Source organism: Prosopis cineraria, unplaced genomic scaffold (assembly GCF_029017545.1).
Source record: "Prosopis cineraria cultivar Desert tree isolate PC_DT_omini unplaced genomic scaffold, ASM2901754v1 PC459, whole genome shotgun sequence".
Classification (NCBI taxonomy): domain Eukaryota; kingdom Viridiplantae; phylum Streptophyta; class Magnoliopsida; order Fabales; family Fabaceae; genus Prosopis; species Prosopis cineraria.
The window spans coordinates 20,939-42,532 of NW_026555784.1; the positions used below are offsets into that span (position 1 = coordinate 20,939).

At 32.3% G+C, this 21,594-nt stretch overlaps 2 protein-coding genes and 1 long non-coding RNA gene across 3 annotated transcripts; 2 read left to right on the top strand and 1 right to left on the bottom strand.

Annotated features, from left to right (window-relative positions):
• Positions 1 to 2,884: 2,884 nt before the first annotated feature.
• Positions 2,885 to 3,451, bottom strand: LOC129297180 (uncharacterized). The gene has a single exon (XM_054935546.1). It carries the CDS (start codon positions 3,449 to 3,451, stop codon positions 2,885 to 2,887), a length of 567 nt encoding a protein of 188 aa, XP_054791521.1.
• A 13,253-nt stretch (positions 3,452 to 16,704) lies between these two features.
• Positions 16,705 to 19,555, top strand: LOC129297181 (uncharacterized). The gene is made up of 6 exons (XM_054935547.1): positions 16,705 to 16,949; positions 17,631 to 17,711; positions 18,735 to 18,941; positions 19,058 to 19,212; positions 19,345 to 19,389; positions 19,474 to 19,555. The coding sequence occupies exons 1-6, from the start codon at positions 16,800 to 16,802 to the stop codon at positions 19,523 to 19,525; spliced, it is 690 nt and encodes a 229-aa protein (XP_054791522.1). The 5' UTR covers positions 16,705 to 16,799; the 3' UTR covers positions 19,526 to 19,555.
• Positions 19,556 to 19,700: 145 nt separating this feature from the next.
• Positions 19,701 to 21,257, top strand: LOC129297182 (uncharacterized). Its single transcript, XR_008590134.1, has 3 exons — positions 19,701 to 19,797; positions 20,304 to 20,360; positions 20,710 to 21,257. It is a non-coding gene; the product is annotated as an uncharacterized LOC129297182 (long non-coding RNA).
• Positions 21,258 to 21,594: the final 337 nt, after the last annotated feature.

The following is a 21,594-nucleotide window of genomic DNA, read 5'->3' on the forward strand; positions in this document are numbered from 1 at the left end:
TTCCCCAGGTCTTTGATGTTGAATCGCTGATGGAGGAAAGTCTTTACACTTTGCATGTGAGCCTCATCATTACCTACCAATAAAACATCATCCACATAGATAAGGGCTGCTGTGAACCGCTCCCCCTGTCGATGAAGGAAAAGAGAATGGTCGGCAAAAGAATGTACAAAACCACGTGCAAGAAGGGCATCTGTGAATTTGTGATACCAGTTCCGTGAAGCCTGTCGCAAACCATATAGGGACTTCCATAATCGACACACCTTGTGCGGTCTAGAACGATGGAAACCCTGTGAGATCTTCATGTATACTTCCTCATCGAGGTCGCTATGGAGAAAAGCATTGTTTATGTCGAGTTGGTGGACAAACCAATTTATCTTGGCAGCAAGAGCAAGAAGGAACCGTACGGTCACAAGCTTAGCAACCAGAGCCAATGTCTTATGAAAGTCGATACCCTCTTATTGAGTAAATCCTTTTGCTACGAGGCGAGCCTTATATCGCTCTACCTCTCCCGTAGGTTTATACTTAACTTTGTATACCCATTTCGAGTTAATAGCATGTTTGCCAGGTGGGAGATCGACAATCGACCATGTACCATTCTGTTCAAGAGCCTCGATCTCACATACCATGGCCTCACGCCAATGTGCATGGCGGACTGCTTCTGTAAAATGCTTGGGCTCATCTTGCTTATCAATTGCTGCCAAGAATGCTTTGTGCGAGGAAGAGAAACGCACGTTAGAAATAAAATTAGTAAGAGGGTGTGCAGTGGAGTTACCTGATGCAGATATCAAGATCCCTGAAGAGGGTAGAGTAGGATGAGACGGATGGGCTAAAGAAGTTGGAAGGTCGAGGTCATAATCTCCTAAATGGCTTGGTGCTCGCTTGGTTCGTTGACTACGACGAACTGTATTAATCTATTTAACTTCTACAGTAGGAAGACAGTCAACCGATTGCTCAGTACTTGACGCAGCACCAGTCTCACCAAGAGAAGAATGACTAGTAAGTGGTGCCTCTGATGCATGTGCTACCTCTTCATCATCAATAATGGCACCATGGGTAGGTGGCTTACTAACCAAAGCTGTAGTCTCGGTTTGTAGGTTCTGGAAGGGAAACTGAGTTTCTAAGAAAACCACATGGCGTGATACATAGACTTCTCCACTACGGATATCATACAAGCGACATCCCTTCTGGCCTGTGGGGTATCCAATGAAGACACACGCTCTCCCACGTTCATCAAACTTATCTACAATTCTTGAGTTGTGTGCATATGCCAAACACCCAAAACTGCTTAAGTGTTCATATGTCGGTGTCTTACCGAGTAGCACCTCATATGGTGTTTTATGACGCAACACCCTCGACGGGAGGCAATTGATAAGGTGCACAGCTGTCAACACACACTCCCCCCAAAACGACGTTGGCAAGCCTGCTTGAAAACGTAATGCTCGAGCCACCTCCAATATATATCGATGTTTGCGCTTCACGACCCCATTTTACTGTGGGGTATATGGGCACATGGTTTGTAGTGTGATGCCCTTCTCAACATACAATGCAAGCATGAAGCTGGACTGGAATTCTAAGCCATTATCTATGCGAATTGTTTTCACTCGTGCCCTATACTGTGTTTCTATCATGGTCAAGAACATTGGTAAATATGTTTTCACATCTGACTTATGCTTCATGAGATAGACCCAAACAATTCGACTAAAGTCATCTACAATGGTGAGGAAGTAATGTGCACCTGACACAGATGGTACTGTATATCCACCCCATATATCGCAATGGATCATGTCAAAACAAGAAGAGGTTTTTATTGTACTAGAAGGAAATACAAGACGGGTCTGTTTTGGTCTTAAACAAGAATCACAGTGTGCCAAGAGCTCATTATTGAAAGCATTTGAGAGTAAACTCATTTTCTTCATTTTGTCTTCAGGAGGGTGCCCGAGTCGATGATGCCAAACCTGCAGATCCACTGTGTTTCGCACATTCATCACACTTCGCACATGCGTGGCTGCCTTTTGTGACATTTCCGACTCGAACATATATAGCCCATCCCGTTCTCTAGCCACTCCAATCAGGGTCCTTGATCTGTAGTCCTGGATAAGACAAATATTACCACAAGAATCACCATATAATCATATTGTTTTAGCAGCTTCATTATAGACAACAAATTGCATTTAAAATCTAGGATATATAGAACTTTGTCTAGCTGTAGATGATCATTTATTGTAGCCTGCCCAATGCCTGCCACTTGCACACTATCTCCATTAGGAATTTGCATTGGAGGCTGATTTAAAGCCTTTGAAATGTTATGCAACAACGTTGGGTTGCAAACTATGTGGTCGGTTGCCCCTGTGTCAATCACCCAGCTATTATTAGAATTCACCATACCCGCCATATTGGCTCACGGTCCACTTTCAACCTTATTGACGTCTATTTCTTGGTTGATGCATTGTAAAAGGCGTTCATATTGATCAGTTGTCAATCCTGGAATAGGACTCTCAGTCATGCTCACCTATGCAGCACGTGGCATACCCTTTTTCTCACCCCAGTTTGTCCGTCTTTCTCGTTTGTCACGACTCCTTTTCTTCCAATCTTCAGGGAACCCAATCAACTCGTAACATCGATCTTCTGTATGTCCTAACTTTTGGCAATGATTGCATTTAGGCTTTTCCCTTTTTCCATCTCTAGATACTTTATCAGTATGCACTTGAAACGCCACACTTTCGATCACAGGCCTCTGCATAGCTGAAACTTGCCTTTGTTCTTCATCCTCTATAACCAGGTGGTATGCTTGTCCCAGCCTTGGTGTGGGTTTCATGCTAAGAATCTAAGTTTTAATGGTGTTGGATGCCTCATCTAGTCCTATGAGAAACTCATACAAGCGATCTCATTCCTTCATTTCAACAAGCTGCTTTCCAATATCACACGTGCATTTACCACACCCGCACTTAGGCATCGGCATGATCGTCTCTATTTCATCCCACAAGCTTTTCAGCTTGGTGTAGTAAGTGGGTGCTGAAGATCGATCCTGCCGCATCATCGCTACCTGCCTTCGGAGTTCATATACGCGAGGCGCATTACCTTTTCCGAATCGCTCCTCGAGATCTGTCCATATCTCACGAGCACTCTTAGCGTAACGTACGCTAATGCGAACATCCTTGTCCATCAAACTCTTCAACCATCCCTTCACCATTGCGTTGCAACACATCCACGCACTGAGTTCCGATGAGTCGACAAACGGCATTGACAGTGTGCCATCAACAAATCCTATTTTGTTCTTAGCGAAGAGAGCGTTCACCATGTCGTTCACCCACTCCGCATAGTTGCCTTCATTAAGCAGCTTACTGACATAAACTTGCCCTGGGTTATCAGATGGGTGTAAGTAATAAGGAGACGATGTGTCGCTACTGTTCTTCCCATCGGCACCACTCTTGGCTTCATCAGTTTCAATCATGGCTGAACACAAACAAGGTATTCAGGACCTCAGCTTTGATACCAAAAAGATTTTGTTAATGGAGGAATATTTTTTTTATTCAAAACATAAGCTGCACACGGCATGCATATATACGGTGAGACGCGATCATAATCCTCGCGTATGTTCTGCCTAAGATATCTCCTGTGATCTCACGATATTTACAATTAAAATAATAATATCTAAATCTCTATAGTCACGTGCTTTAGTTATGCCGCATATCACGCAAGAGCCCACGTGAATAGTTATTACATACGAGAGTACCATGCATGCATGCATTCAAAAATCTTTACACTTTGTTCATTTAAAAATTTAAAATATTAAAAAATAAAAGTATATATAAGAATTTAAAACATAAAAAAAAGTGTAAAGACATGTAATAAAATATGAGTAAAATATAAAAATTTAAAGTTATATATATATATATATACATATATCTGTGTATTATTAACTTCATCGAATTTCTTCAAAGGCCCCGAGTGTCTTCAATGTTTTTTAAACAGAAGCATGAGTTACAGAAATGAAAGGACGCACTTTCATTTCATTCAGAGTCCTACATTGACTTTGCTGTATCATCGTTGATTTTTGGAATAAAGATCATATTTTCTGTGCCCGTTTCAATCAATCAATCATCTAACAACATGTCATCACCTCTAATATATGGACAATTATATGTTTAACATTATTAATTTTTTTTATTTTTACTACAATGCATTTTTATTTAAAAGCTTATTGTTGTATTAATTTGATAATATTTAATAGTTATTAATATTTATAATCTCGCCTCCCTTTTTTTTAGGTCAAAAATTGCATGTCATCATACTATTCATGTGTTTAATTAATTAACGATGATATAAAAAAGTAAATATCGATGCTTTTTCCACAATTTTTAAATGACTTGTGAAAAGACGACCAATTATTGATTTATATAATATACTACCAATACCAATAATGACCAGAACGGAAACTATATTTTATTTTTGAATAACGAATTTTTGGTTCCTTAAATTTGTTTTTATTATTGATTCTTTTAAATTTAAATTTTATTGATTTGTTTTTATATTTTTAAAAATTATCATATGAGTCCTTTAAATTTTAAAATATAAATTAATTATTAAAATAATATAATATGTAAAATATATTAATAACTTGACATGTATATGTAGCTAAATAAGAATGAATTAACTCTCAAATTAATTTATCTTTTATCAATACAATCACTCACACTGTTTTTTTGTTTTATTTTAAAAAAATTTCGAATTCTGTTTTTTTTTCCTATTTAATAATCAATACTTCTTTTTATTAATTTATAATCAATATTATATTATTCATGTTAACAAATTTTAACATTCTAACCTCCTTTTTAAATAATATAAACTAAATTGATAATCAAAATAAATTTAAGAGATAAAATTAATAAAAATTAAATTTGAAGAAGAACCAAATCAATAACTGAAACCAACTTAAAGAACTAAAAGTTATAATATTCAATAATAAAATCTTCATTATTCCAAGATCCATATGTATCGATTCAAGCTTTCAATTTTATAAATTGAATGTCTGAAAGAACCCAAATATCATTATTTCTTTCAGTATATTTTAATGTAAATATTTTCAAAAAGCTAGATTATTTGTAAATAATAAATCATGCAAATTATTACATTTAAATAATAATATCACAGAAAAACGTGTTTAGTTAACATTAATTATTGCATCTCTCCTTTTTTTGTAATAACTTAGACCGATTTATGGTTGTTCCTCAAAACAATAACCAATTTTTTTGGGAGGATGACAGATAAATTTTAAGGAGATCAATTAATTTAGACTAAATTTTAAATATTAAATTACAAAAATTTGTAAATTTGACTATTAATTTTACAACTTCATTATAATAAATTTATAACTTATGCTTAAATATGTAAATTTGTTTTTCTTGTTAAGTTTTGAAAAATAAATTCTAAATTCATTATAATAAAATTATAAAATTAAGAGTTGAATTTATAAATTTTAATATTTAAAATTTAATTTAAATTAATTAATCCTTTTAAGGTTTATCCGTCATTCTTTCAAAATTTTTTTTAATATCTATCATGATTGTCGCACTAAATTAATTTTGTTAAATAATAAAATACCTCGTGCGTTAAAGACAGTCTTGAACCTTTTTTGACCAAGTGTTGAAATCGTACTTTACGGGACACAATATGTCGAGTACAAGAAAATAGTACAAAAAATGAATAAGAACATAGTACAAGAAATAAGAAATTACTGGCGGCCTGGCGCCACCCCGCGAGATGTACGGACGATGAGTTTCTCAGAAAATTGGACGCATGAATATTTCACATTTCCTTGTCAATTACATAAAGCAAAATGATAAATGTAAATGGTGAAGATACTAAGCTTGATGAGGGATAAGTAATTAAATACAATAATAGCAGGGTTGTGTTTGGTTTATTTGATAAACTAAATCTGGATTTTTTATAATTAAAAATTGATAATTGTAAATGGGAAACTGTTAGAATGTCCAAATTAATATGAATGGCCTTGAGTTGATATATGAAAAATTGTATGTCAGATAGATTTAAGCTTAATAATTAATAAAAAATAAAGTAAAAGAATACATAAACTAGTTCTACCAGTAAAAGTTGAGTTTATTAGAAGAGGCTAGTCTCTTACAATATAGTAAAATAAGGTTCAAATCTCTATTAGAAGCGATGCTTATGTTCAATACCCTATCATATTTTGAATAAAATTACCTATAACAGGAGGATATTTATAACCAATGATTAAAAAAAATACATAAACTAGATGATTGGGCCAAAGCATCATTTTTTATGCTAAACATAGTTTCTCACATGCATTCCCCAATCATCCTTTCAAAAGCCATATCACAACCTAATAAAGTTCATTTGATTCTTGATTGTAAGTGCTATTTTAATGGTGGAGATGTAGAATGGTTATGAGCCTACGGTAGGATTTGTCCTAAGAAACTTGAGTGAAATTGAATGCTCTATATACGTTGAGTAAAAAGAGCAAACACTTGACCTAATGAGACTTACTCTTTGAAATTAATTCTTGGTAAAGGTTTGTTTGTGATGTACATAATTTATTCCTAATTGTTGCCACATCGATTGTTAATTTGTAGAGGTTCATGAGCTAGTGATTTGGTAACTTTGAGCATTATTTTTCTTTGTTTTTGTTTGATTTTCATGGAAGAGAGTTTATTTTATCTTTATTTTTCCCAAAGTGCAAAAGACAAGTGTGGGAGAATTAATAAGATACGTTATTTACATATTTTATCTACTCATTTATGATTCATTTTACATGTTATATTCCTCATTTTGGCGCATTCATGGTCTTAAAAGCAAAAAAATCACCTAATTATAACTAGAAAACGGGCAGGCTTGACCCTTACAGGCTCGGCCATAAGCGCCTAAGCCCTTAAGTCTGGTTTCCATTTTTCACCCCTTTTCTAAGGTTTGATCCTTATTTGAAGGGGTCAAGGCCTAGCTTGTAAGCCCTGCTCTGAAAAAATTAAAAAAAATAAAATTAAGCACACAAATTAATTAAAATATTTTAAAATTAAAAAAATTAAAATCCTCATAATCATTTAGAAATTAAACAACACACATTTAGAAGTCTAAATTAATTATAACATTCATCAATCAAAACCCAAATCCTCATCATCTATAAAAAAAAAACATTAGAACTCTCAAAAGTAGGTCTACTTGTTGAAGGTGGAGAAGCTTCAATGTCAATATACTCTTCAACCACTTCTTCCTCACCTATAATAACTATTAACAAAATTGTGTGTATAATCAAAATAAAAAAATATATGATCTGTTGGAAATTAACTAACCTAGTAAAACCTAAGAGGAGAGACAATAGTTGAAACTAAGAAGCGAGAAGCAGAGATGATAAGCAAGAGGTGAGATTGTGAGAGGCAAAGAGACGAGCTGCGACAGGCAAGAGGTTGTGAGATTGAGAGATAGGAGGTTAGAAGGAGAGTAGGGGCAACGATGAGAGGTAAGAAAGAGACCAAAATCAACTTTCATAAATGCAAGAGGCAAGAACAAGAGTAGAGTCAGATGGACGAGATGTAAGAGGCATGAGGATGAGGGACAAGGAATGAGAGGTAGAGACCGAGTGAGGCAAAGTGGCAGTGGCTAAGACGAGCTATGGTTGAGACTCGTGAGGTGGTGAGGGAGAGATGAGCCAGGACAAGTAAGAGAGAAAAGCAATCACAGGCAGCAGGTTTTAAAAAGTTAAGGGAGGAGTGATTAGGGTTCACGGTTCAAGGCTTCAGGCATTTAGTAGGTCTTTTTTGGCTTTTAAAAGTGTGTTTCACAAATAATAATAATAATATAATCAAGCTTAAGGGGTTACCTGGGGTTGAGCCCCTTTTTACATAGCTTATCAGGGTAAGGCTTTCAAGCCCAATTACTTTAAAAAAATTACTTTTTAAAGCCTGAACTCTTATTAAAATAGGGCCTCCAAGCCTAACCTTTATTCCCAACTCTATATGCACTAGGAGTATTTTGGTAAAAAAATTAGACTTTTGAAAAAATGTATAAAAAATTATTCCAAATGTGTTTGATGCCCAGGATAATGAACATAAAATTAGACTTTAAAATTCAATGTACTTAGGAAGATATTAATTAAAAATTATAAAATTAATATACTTAAGAAGATATTAATTAAAAATTATAAAATTAATGTTGTTGACATTGTTGATCTAATTAGGATTTTGTGTACGTGTGTGTGCGTGGTTTTCACATGGGGCAGCCCTTGAATTACATTTTATTATTTATCTCCCATCTAATTAATTAATTTTATTTTATAAAATATGAATTATTATGTCACATGTATTTATTTAATTCATTTTATTTATTATGTAATATAGGTGACACATGTATACTTGAACTTATATCAATTTGTCAAGGAAGTGTAAGAAGGGCATTTTGGGCATAAAGTGGGATGCAAATGGCTAGTGGATGGGGTAGATCATATTTCATAAGTGTAAAGCATGTGATTATTTATATAGTATAGGAATTATTATCCAACCAATGAAAAAGTGTCACCTAAATGTATGTGCACATAGTGTGAAGCTCTCTAGCCTTTTTAATTTTGTTTTCTTTTATTTTTAATGCGAGGATCTGCTGAAGCAACAATATGCAAGTCCCATTCACTCACAAATTCAAATTCAACACCACATACTTATTTATCTCTTCCATTCTCTCTCTCTCTCTCTGGTTTATCTTGTTCTTCATTTTTTCCATATTTTCTCTTATAACCCTAATTTTTCAGCTACTCTATTTCTATTTTCAGTCATCAAACCTCCACAAAAACACCACCATTTCATTCCTCTCACTTGGCTAAACTTATATGTACCACTTGCAAGGAGATTTGAAATTTGATTCCACCATTTCCATAGGGCTTCACTCAACTATGTCTAGTTCTTGGAGGAGCAAGATGGTTTTGATGTTTTTTAGTTAAATTCTCCATGGAATCTTAGGAAGGAGTTGATAGAAGAGGAGCATTGGAGACTACTTTCGGCAAAGCTCAACTTATTCCTCATCTTGTTTCAATTTCATTAGTAGACTATGACTATGGTTTATTGTAGTTCAATTTAACTCTATTTTCATGGTTGGTTGTAAATGTTTGTATTGAAACAAGTTTATTGACTTGAATTTCTTCATCTTTTGTTATTGGATTGTTTAGCCACTATGGTGAATTACATTGTAATATGTGATATTTAAATGATGAATATTTTGCATTGACTTAGCATGTAATTGTTTAGTAAATACTTGATTAATTGCTCAAGTTGCATAGTTTTGTGCTCGAGTGCTTCTTGACCGTGGCTTAGGGAAAGAAATTTGATTAAACACTTGGTTAATCTCTAAGTTAAGCTAGTGAGGTTACTTATGGGACTTGTAATTAGCACTTAAAGAATTAAATTAGTGAGGTTAGATTGGTTAGGATAGTTGTTTGGAGTGATCACTTTTTCAACCAAGGAGGAGAAGTTGATTGAGTTGCCATTATCATTTAGAAGTTAGAATTCTTCCATTAATAATATCCTAGGGTTCCTATTTTAATAAGAAAGGTCACCAATCTCATTTAGGTTTAGTTTGCAACTTAAATTTACTAGTTAATTAGGTAACAATCTTACTCTTTAAGTTAATCTATTCATCAAGTTAATTTACCTAGGTAGTGTGAATCACCTCCTTATAAGAAGATCTAGGATTGGCACCTATATTACATTAGGGTTAATTCTAGAATTAGTTTTAAGGGTTAAGCAACTTCACTCAGCAACATCATTTGAAAACTAAAAATGAGGCCGATCTTGCAAACACATAAATTTGGTGTTTGTGGCATTTTATCAATATGGGTTTAATAAAATTAAATTTAATAACTAATATATAATAAAATAAAAAGACTTTTAAATACAACCCTTAAATTTTAAATTAAGATATGATATTGTTTCTCTATTTTTGATGACTTCTCTCCGTTAATTGCTAACATAAATTGAAAGCCATAAAAAACATTGGCGTGATCAGAAAAAAACAGACTTTTTATATACTCCCATTTTTGTATTATTTTTTAACGAATACATTCCTGCAGGACATTAAAATATTCAAATAAAATAAAACCGTATACATGCCTCTTATAATCACCATATTCTCAATCTTTATATATATTTTTGTTTAATCAGCAATCCCTGCATGATAAATAAACATATCACATGTGGGACACAAAACTAATTAAATCATAAACGTATTGTTTGACCAAAGAAAAACAAAACGTAAAGGTATACTTATTTGGTTCATATATATTACTTTTTGGTCCATATATTACTTCAATATGAAAGAAATTAACGGCGATGGGGATCTTCTTGCTCGTTGTGTAACAGCGTTATAATCACATTATCATTAATTACTAATTAGATTGAAATGATAACTAATACTCCCTTTGTTTAAAAATATAAAATATTTTTAACTAAATTTTATCTCTCAAAAAAATTATTACCTACTTTTAAATTAATCTTATCTTTTCATATTTATCTATTTAAATATCTTACAATAAATATAAAGTCATTCATCAATAGGGACATTTTAAAAAAAAAAGACAATGATTATACCTCAAAAAATTTAAAATACCTTATATTTTTAAACATCCAGCTCTCTAAAAAATGTTTTATATTTTTGAACGGAGAGAGTACTAGCTAATCGATTAGTGATCGAGTCCAGATATTTTCTTAAAATTAAAGGGCTTGAAATAGTTTATTTTAATTTTGTTTTGCCACAAGGAGGAAAAAAATAAAAGGGGTAACAACATGCAGGGCGGTGTTTAAATATTAATTATTGTTGGCTCTTCCATTAACATATGATAATTAATTATTAAGTAGACACAATTCAACAGTCTTTATTTAATTTATTTTCCTTCTTATATTACAATCCTGTCAGGCTGCATTATTGAACAATACAAAATTAAATCACACTAAATTAATTACTTATTATGCGCACACACAAGTAGATATACTGTATTTCTGTAAGTTGGCTTAATGAAACTTTTTTACTCTTTATTATCTATTATAGATTATAGATTCTCTGATCATGAATTTTGATTTTTTTTTATAAAAAGACTGCTTACATACACACCTTCTTATTTTATAATATTAATAATAATAATTAAAGCTCTCTGATTTATGACAAAAATGCTGTCGCGGGATCTCTTTTTATTTTTTGGGATGTTTATTCAGCCACCTTTAATTTTTTAATATCACCAGTTGTTTTGTATTATTTTTTCTTTATTACACATCAGTGACTGGAATATCAAATGTTTTGATTGAGCATATTGGAACCTATTCTTAATCTTTTTGAGTTTTTCTTATTCAATAAAATTAGTTTATGCACCAATAAGAAGATCTTACAATATAATAGTTTGCCCCTATGTACATCCTTTCTTCATCAACAACCACATCAATTCCAGCATTAGAATGTTAATCCTTGTTCTATTCATAAGCAGTTTATATCTTTCAGTATATTTACAGTACACATAGTTTATCATAAGTCTTTCTTTTATATTTTCCTTTTAAATTAATACTGTCCTTTTCCCTGTCTGTATTATAATTGTATCTATCTTTTTTTCGTTTTGCTTGATCTAATGATGTGAAACTGTTAAATAAGTAAAGACTAAAAATAGACTTCTTCTTGTTTTTGTAATAGTATCTTATGTCAACATTGGATCACAGCACTTTACCAACAACTTGTAAAATAATATTGTCTCTTTTTTTTTATTTTTTTTTACAGCCCCTTCTTGAATTGGTCATAAATTAAGATGGTAAAACTTAAATATTGACTTTTAATCCATTAATGAATTTTGTGGTAGTGTTATTGTATGGCGAAACAAAAGTAGTACTTGGGGCAGCGGTCACGCGGCTACAAGAAATCTCCTTTACCAAAAAGGCTGCTAAAACCATATCAAACCTAATCCTCAGTATCTTTGACCTTCAAACATTATTTATTTATTTATTTATTTTCCTCTTTCTTTCTAGTTGAAATCTGTCTCATATTGTATCATGTATGTATACTGGACGTATATATAGACACTAGTCACTGTAACAAATAATCTTGACCTCCCTCATTAAAAATTTACAAACTGCTTTCGAAAAAAATGAGTGAAAAAATTAGACCCACTAATAAATTTCGTACATTTTTCAAGTCATTATGTTTATATCCAAGAAATTAAGCTATGGTCAATGGTGAATGTCACGATAATAGTTTAGTAGGGACACTATTGTATGTTTGGGATACTAGAATGATATAAAGGAATGAGAATGGTCAAAGGAAATGGTAGGAACGCTTTTGCATTACTATGTTTAGTGTAGTAGAAATATGATAGGAATGAAAAAGATATAATTTCAATCAATCAAATTATCAATAATAAAAACATAGTATTAGTTATAAAATAAATTGTTGCAAATAAGCACCTATAAACATGTATAAGTCAATATTCAAGTTGAGATTTTTGGCATTAATGTTGAAAAAATCAATTAAAATAATTTGAAATTAAAAAATTCTCTTGAAATTAAATAAAATAATGTGTGTGTGGGGTGGGGAGAGAGAATAAACTTTAAAAAATTGAAAATCTTTTATGGGTCTTTCATTGGGAGCCATTGAGATCATAAAGTCCATGATGTTAATATTTGGTCCAATAAGCTACGGACAGAATGCTTTGGGCTGGGTTTATTCAAATTTGGAGATGACAAGTAGCCCAAAGATCATTGCCATGACCCAAAAAGCATGAGGCTTTGGGCTCTTGGTCCATGTCTGGAGAGATGGAGGCCCAAATATGATTTGTTGGACAACATTTGTTCGAATTCTGACTTGGAATTGGTTTTTTTTTTCTTAAAAAAAAAAGAGAAAAAAAGTTCACATCAAGGCTTGAAATCCAAACGCCACACTCCATCCCTCCCTCTCTGTTTAAGATGAAAACCTATTTTAATTTCCATTTTTTTGACTGAAAAACATGGAATTATAAAAACGTATTTCTGTTCTATTTTTTTTAAAATTTTTTATTGATTTTAAAAATTAATGATAATTTTGGAAAAAGGTTACTTATAGGTTATATGATTAGAAAAAATAATTTTCGAAATAATTAAGTAAAGAGTCGGCATAAATAAAGTAGAGAGAAGGAGGAGGGAATGAGAAGATTAGATATGATTGGGCAGGAAGGGAATAATATATATAATGAGTGGCATATGAGAGTGAGTTTGTTGACCAAAAGTGTTGAGATGGATGACCATCTTGTATCTAACAAATCACAACAACTCATTGAAGTTTAAAGCTTTTAATTTATATGGTCAACACCTGTTTTCTCAACTTCAGTTTCATCCTTGTTGGTCAAACGCACCTCCGAACATTTTCTTTTCTTCCAAAATGTTCTCATTCTCTGATTTTATTTTATACAAAAAAAAAAATTCAAATCCCACCTTTTCGTAATCCCTCTAATCTTTTCCCGAAAGGGAAGGATGAACAACTTGAAAGCTAACCAAATCTAGCCGATCACCTCTCATAAGTTGGGCAGCTTGGTGTTGTTAGACCACATACATGATCGTTGGCTACAATCTCTAACTATCATTTTTTTTTTTTTGTAATTTTTTGAAATGTAATAACTCAATAAATTACTTCATCTTAAATGTTATATATATATATATATATATACTCACTTTATTAAAAAAATATAAAACATTTTTTGAGGAGTTAGATGTTAAAAAATGTAAGGCATTTTTAGTTTTTCAAAGTGTAATCATTGTATTTTTTTAAAAAATATCTTTATTGATAATAACTTTATATTTATTGTAGGGTGTTTAATTGGGGTAAATATGAAAAGATAAAATTAATTTGAAAGTAAATAACTATTTTATTGTGGGATGATATTCAATTAAAAATGTTTTATATTTTTAAAAAGAGGGAGTATATATATTGCAATAGAGGATCAAGAATGCAGTTTTCCTTCTTCTTGTTTTTTTTTTTTGGAGTGAGAATCATTAAGTGATAATTGAGTGCTTGCAAGCATCAACAAATCCAAATTCCAGCCATATTGAATGAGTTTTTTTTTAAATGACAAATAAACATCTATTTAAATTAAATGATTATAACTTTAAAAATTTTAATTACCAAAGATGTGCTTAACATTTAGTCTCTAAGCATGCCTTTCAATATGATTGTCTTCAAATTTTAATAAGGACACATATGTACGTAATAAAAAAAATGGCAGGACCTAACTATCATTAATTTGATATTTTGAGACTTCATTGTTATTCTTCCATTTTTTTTAATCAGAAGGAGAAAAAAAGTTATAAAAAAAAAAGATTTGAACATATATATTTTTGAAGACTTAAAGTCAAAATCTAATTTTAAAGCGCATGAAAACAAAGTGAGACAATCGATTTTTTAGGCCAACTAAAATCAGATGATGAATCACTAGCGTGAAAAGCCATTTAAAAAAACAAAAAGAACAGAGAGGCAAATAATAATGATTTAATTAAGTGCTCTTCACGTCCTCTTTCGAACGCGGATCTGCAAACACGTCACTTATATGTAACAAATCATCGTAAAATTAAAATGTTAATTTATATGATAATAAATTGTAAAATATATAATTATTAAATTATTGGGTAATGAGTGGGTAGCTAGGGATCTAGATCATAGAGGTGATATTTTAGTTTTAATTTGAATGTGGGAATTTCACAAACTAATGAGAAAGTGGTTTTGTTGTGTGACTCCATATCCATTTATCCACCACTTGCCACTTCCGGATAGTTACACCCACCAACTTTCTTTCCTTAAATTTGGCCCATCAACTTTGTATTTATTTATTTTCCAAATATAAAATAAACTCAAAATAATCATGTGGCCCTCGTTCCTTAATTCACTACTCACACTTTTTAAGTCACTAAGCATTCTTCATAATTATCTTCTGGTAAATTATTATTATTTTTGCAAACAAATTCTGGTAAACTATGTTGTCTTTGTTTTGTAGCCGCAAATTTATTTGTTTCGTATGTCATGAAGTCAAAACTTGCCACAAAGCTTCTAGATGCCATCGATAAAATTGTATTTCAGATCTCAGTTAATATAATGTAATAGACCCTACTTTTATCTCTTGAGAATTTTATGGGTATTCCTTTTTAGTAGTTTTCGTAATTGATAAAAATGATTATACTTATTTCTTAAACTATTCATGGTTAGAGCCATTAGACCTGACGAGCTACTTTTTTAAAGCCTTGTATTTTTCCAATATCAAGTTTGAAAAAACAAAAAATTTTGGTATAAAAGAGTTTTTAGGCACTGTCTTTATAAACCCCATGACAAGGGTTCAGGTTAGCCCTAAAGTCCTCATAACTATTTTTTAACTTTATTTATATAATTTACTTAAAATTTAAAAATTATATAAAAAAATAACACAATTTATTACATATTTATTTTAAGTGATGAAAATGAAGTTGGTGAGATTTTTGAAATAACACCATCTCCTCTAAATAAACCTTGCTTTTAAGAGTCTAATGTTTTATTTTTAAATGAAGATGGATGGTAATAATGATTAAAGAATGTTTTGTTTTAAATATTTAATTTAAATACTTCATAATTTATACATGTATTAGTGTAATTAGAAATTTTAATTTTAAAAACAAAAAATATGCAGGCGTTCAAGCTCTATCCTAAACCTTATCAATAAAGACTAAGCTTGAAAAAGTGCTAATTTTAATGTAAAAGAATTTATGGATTTAAACTTTTAGAGGCTCTTATTGACAATTCTTTTTATGATTAACTTAAGTTTATGGACTGATTTCTTTTTAAAAAGATTGATGTGAGAGCTTTTTAAATGATAAAAATCATAAAACAAGCATTACCTTTAACCGAAATCATCAATATTTAAACCTGATATTACAGTAATATATGATATTAGATACTTTTACAAAAAAAAATATATTTAAAAAAATGTATTGTTACCCAAAAAAAAAAAAAGGAAACGTGTTAGCGTTACACATTTTTTTCTCATTGACATATATACAATAATATTTTTTGGGTAAAATACAATTGTTTTTTACCCGAACAAATGCAAAATCTTTATTCCTAAATTCTTAAGATTCTTCACAAATATATAAAAATGCATACATATATAGTATAAAATTGCTGCATTTTAAATAATATGTTTATTTCTATGATAAAAAAAATGTGTTTATCTACATGTTCTTTCAGTTGACAAAGAAACACATTTACCATTTTAATAATATAGATTATTTTTCTTAATTCTTATGAAATATTAATTAAAAATAGCCTATATTTTGGATAGGAAGGAATAACTAATTTCTCAAACTTTACAATATACAAGAGGTTTCACCTAATTTTTGTAAAAAGGTCAAATAATATAAAATAAAAAATTTATAAAAGAAAAAAAGCAACTCTCTGTTTCTAAGTCAAAATTCCATTTAGCATGTAATTTTTAAACTTACTCCATAAATACGTATAATTTGGCTCTATACATCTTTATTTTGGATGAAATTATTTTTATCATTTAAAGAAAAGGTCAATAATAAATAGAATTTTGTGGAAATTTTAAACTGTGAAATAATGATATTATTTATTATTGTTGGCGCGAATAAAATGGGTAGTGATAAAGGTCGGGCATGTCGTTCTTAGCAGAGAAGGCCACGTTGGGGACGTGTTCATCACTCTGCGTATTAGTAGAACAGAAGCTGGAGCTGTAGGAAACGCTCACAGCAATACATCGACGCCCAAACTCCAAATCTCAATTTAAATTCTCCGATATGGACGAGACCGTCGGCGACGGAGCCTACCCTCTCGGACTGGACGAGTCATATAGGCCACTTCCCTCGCTTTACTTGGCCTTCCTATCCTTATGGCTCGTCTCTGCTTGCTCTTGGACCCTTAATACCTACAAAAAGCGCCGGTTTCAGGTCCTTCATTATCCTTATCGTAATTTTATCCCTTATTAGCTTCTTCACTCTTCTGTGCAGATATTTTCTCGCTGTCATGGAACTTTCTGTATGTGATTGTTGTTTCGTTGGTTTGAAAGATTAGAAATGAATCCTGTTTTCACTGTTTTTCATGCTGGATTCATCTATTGGTTGCTTCAACTAGAAGTAGGTGATCACTGAGTGTTGTTTGGTGGTTCGGAAGAGTTCTATGCTCCGTGTGCTTACTTGTGTTTCTTTTTCCGTGTTAGAGCTTGATCATTTTTCTTTACTAATGACCTCCGAGGAAATCCAGCTTCATGAGAAATCAAAATTTCATTCCTGCTCCCGTCCGTAGTTTTTTCCCCGGTAAAATTTTCAGAGTTTCCCAAGTCACCCCAATTTAGTGCACAGACTACAGAGAATCCTTTGTCTCCGTGATGTAAACTTGCCGCAAAGATTCTTTTTCCTTTTACGATTAATAGAGAACTCTTCAATCGAGCGCGAAAATATGTGCGTAATCTGTTTTTGTGTACTCTTGTTACTGTGTGACTTGTGATGATTACCTTGTTTTATTTCACGTGATGGTTTCTGTTTTCTCGGCGTTTATATTTATGCTTCCATTTTGAAAAGGTTAATTCTTTGTAGCCATAACTCTTGTTTTTTTTTTAACTCTTTTGCTAGCGCAGTCAAATAATTGCAGTGGGCACTTACCTCAGTTCCCTTTATAAAAGTATTGCAGCTCACGCTGTCCTTTCTCTTCTGGTACGTTTTGGATGAGTTCCGTGGCTTCTTGTACGTGTGCAAGATTTAAATTTCAATATATTAGTGTTATAATTTAAATTCACTACTCTGTGATGGTCAAATATTTCAGTCAAATCTTATTAAGTGTCTTTTATTTGGAGGAGTGGGATAACTCTTGTTTCTGTTGATAGCTCAGTAGACAAATGAATGCTAAAAGGCATGATTATTAGTAGAACCATAGGAGTGCCAATAAAAGGATTAACGGAATAGAGGGAAGGGAATAGATAGAACTTACTACGCATATGGTCCCTTCATACGTGTTTTGCTCCTGTGCAAAGGCACCCTAGAGAATTCGTGAGAACCATGAGGTAGCCAGCTATAAGATGATGGAGAGTACGATATCTTTTTGGATAACTTGTCTGGCTATGGGCATAGAATTAAATATGGCTCAGACTTCTGAGTTCTGATGAGCCTGTTTAATAAAGAAAGTGTAACTGAAGGATAGACCGACTGATGGGCAAACAATTGTGGTAAAATCGAGATAAAATAGTGTGATGTCTTATATTTGCAGGCATTCTCACCAATATAGGCGGGCAATCCTGTATAAAGTTACTGGATTCAGAATTTACCAGAACGCACTTACTTATCTTTTGCATCACATAAGATTACAGAAATCCTAAACAGGTGTATGGTAAATATGATGTTGGGCATCATTGACAGGAAAAGAGGACACTGCCACACTGTCCAAACAATAATAGTATAACTTCTGATTGTAATAATGAATCTGTTTCTACCATATATTTAGTTGAGGTACATAACATCCACTGTCTGGTTGCCCTAAAGTCGTAAGTGTAAAGGATCTGCAAATCAAGAATTGTGCATTTTTATTACGAAGAATAAAGCTTTAATTGATTTTTTTTTAAGTTTGATGCTTGTTTGATGATACATTCTAGCATTGAGAACTTAACATTTGCTGCCTGCAAAATTTATTTCATTAAGCATTCAACACACCATTCCTGCAGGTATTCATGCTTCTATTTTCAGGCATGTTCCTTGTGGATGTCATTCGGGGTGTATGTAACTGGGGTGCTCTTTCAAACTGCTGCCTTTGTCTCCTTCTTGCTCATTGCTCATGGCTACTGTATCATGTGTGAGCATCTTTCTTTAAGTGAACGCCGTACAACTGCTGCACTTGGATGTGTCTTTTACTTAACACTTGTTGGTTACAAAGCTTGTGTGCCATACTTCACGGTAGGCTTTTTACATGGTCTATTTAATCTGCAGTTCAATTTATCAAACTGCCACGTTGGTTTATATTAAGCAAGCATGGTCCTGTGATGATAACTCCTAATTTATTAAATTTGCAGGTTCTTCTGCTACTGAATTATTTTATTTCATTCTATGTAATTTTCCGGCATATATCACAAAACCTATTGTTGTTGCGAGAACAATTGAGTATTGTTGAAAACGAGGATGTTCGGACAATGCATGATGCTTTGTATACAAAGTACATGATGTTCAAGTAAGTGTTACGGACCTGAAAAATGTGTATCAATACTTTTCTTACTGATGTCTTACAAATAACTAAGCATAGTACTTCGTACAAGACAAAAAATATACTTCATAGGGGACACATTTTCTTTCATGCGTGCAGGAAATTTCAGGGTGCAATGCAGATAGTTGCTATGGCAGAAACTGTGGATTATGTTTGGGCTTCACTTTCTAACTATAAATGGATAATTTACTTATGAGTATCTTACTTTGAAAAGCCGCTTGATTTCTAGATATACATGAACATGGACGACTCTTCAGGAATTACTGCCTTCGGTTATTAGTCAGAGAGTGGGCACAATTCTGCATTTTTTCATTACATTGGGTATGTGAATATGTTTTCCCATGCAAGAACAATAAATTAATGAATTTCTTTTACCATACAATACAGCCTCACTGCGTATTTTTTTGAGTCCATCTTCTAACATTCAATTGTTCTTCATTGATCCTTTATCTGCAGGTGGACTTTCAGGTCACAGGCTTGGCGCCACGCTTCTCTGTTATGCCTGCCACAAAGTATAGAGGCGACATTTTGGTGCCTCCCATCTACAGTATTGTAAGTTACAAGTTCTTCATATGTTGCAGTCGTTAATGCAAAAATTAAATTTGCACCATATCATGAGGATAAAATCGGTCTCTGCTTAGTAGAATTAGCTTGTTTCTTACGGAACAATTGTTGGTAATTCATTAAATTTTGTCTTGGTTTTTCATTTGCAATTCTTCCTTCTCCTGCCTTAATGACCTATGCTTGAACTGTATTTGAAGAATATGGATTGTGGACTCATCGTACATCCTTTTGATAGTGTCCCACCATAACACTGATAAATTAGAGTTCATCACATTGTAGCTTTTCTTGTGTCTCATGGATGCAAACGATTATTGAACACCCCAGCATCTTTTTCATTGGATATATATCTTGAGTCTTTGACGTAACCGCTAGTAGCTTAGACAGGCAGGATTGGTTCACATATCTTGAGCTCTAAAATAACGAATTGATCCATCTTAGATTTAGTTTATATAGCGTAGCACTATATTCTGACTACACAGAGCATGTTGTTGCAGGAAATGGATGCAGCTACTTTTAAAGATTTTAGTAGTCATGAATGGCACATTGGGGTGGTAAGTTGTCTAAACTTACTCTCACAGTATCTTGTATCCTTAAAATTGAAAAACTGATCAGGTACAATTTTTAGTATTTGTTATTAAGCTATTCGATAATTGTGTCTCGTGAAGAAATTATTTTGAAGAGGCGATAATATTGTGTGAACAGTGAACTATAAAGTAAAAATTTCATGTATAGTGTTATTATTTAAAAGTCTAATAACAACTTGAAAAAAAAAAAGAACTTTAATTAGTTCAATCTCGTCATTCTTAGAATTTGTTCGCGAAAGGAGCTTGCTGGTGTGTATTCATATTAAACTTTCACTGATATATCTTTCGGCTGAGACACTTTTATATGTTTTACCAGCCAAATTCTGCCTGCCGTGATGAAAGCCCAGAAGATGCAGTTTAGTGATCATTGAACATCCCCACTCGCAGAGGCTAAGAACGCTTGATACTTCTTCTCGCAGTGCTGACTGTTCTGCGGTGTCAAATCTTACTTCACAGACATGTTAATGCAAAATATAATCAATTAGGATTAGCTATAGATCTATTTTTGCTCATGCCTTTTCTCTTGCAATTTGGCATGGACATGGTAGCACACTCACTTCTTGGGGATTTAGAGATTGATTTGAATCTCCCAATTTGAATCGTCTTCCAAGTTGAAGGGAGACAAGCAGTAAAAGTATATATTGGTGTTTTTTTCTCTCTCTCTCTTCTTTTTACGATTTTCTTTTGTTCTCTTTTACTTTTGAACACTATACAGATTTTACTTTAGAAAATCCGGATATAGTTAGTCAAGTGCTGAGGGTAGAACAATGGGCTTGATCTCATTTACACTTCTCCTTAGATTAGAGGCAACAAGTGTATCTGTAGATTGTACACCATCAAAGTAAATGATAATTTTATATTGTTCTTCCTTCTTGTGTTGTTCCCTTGATTAATTATGGGCCGTGCACCATCAATGGCATAATATAATTTATATAACCAATCTCGTTTAGTAGAATAAGACTTATTTTGTTATTTTGTTTGTTTCAACTTATTTTATAAAAAAAAACTTATTTCTTGGGGGAAAAAAAATCTATTATATGAGTTTTTATGATATTTATTTAAACTTTTGAAAATAATTAAAATAAAAAATATTTTTTTAATTATTTTACTAAGGTGCTTTGAATAGCTTTAGAAGTAATTTGATGTGGCATATAGGAGAGAATGTTTTAAAAAAGAAAGATATATGAAAATATCATAAAAT

Excerpts from the sequence above, each read along its gene's own strand:
- LOC129297180 (XM_054935546.1), bottom strand. The coding sequence starts at position 3,451 with ATGATTGAAACTGATGAAGCCAAGAGTGGTGCCGATGGGAAGAACAGT.
- LOC129297181 (XM_054935547.1), top strand. The coding sequence starts at position 16,800 with ATGGACGAGACCGTCGGCGACGGAGCCTACCCTCTCGGACTGGACGAG. Across the intron at positions 16,950-17,630 it reads ACAAAAAGCGCCGGTTTCAG|CGCAGTCAAATAATTGCAGT; the intron begins GTCCTTCATTAT and ends CTCTTTTGCTAG. Across the intron at positions 19,213-19,344 it reads ACAAAGTACATGATGTTCAA|GAAATTTCAGGGTGCAATGC; the intron begins GTAAGTGTTACG and ends TCATGCGTGCAG.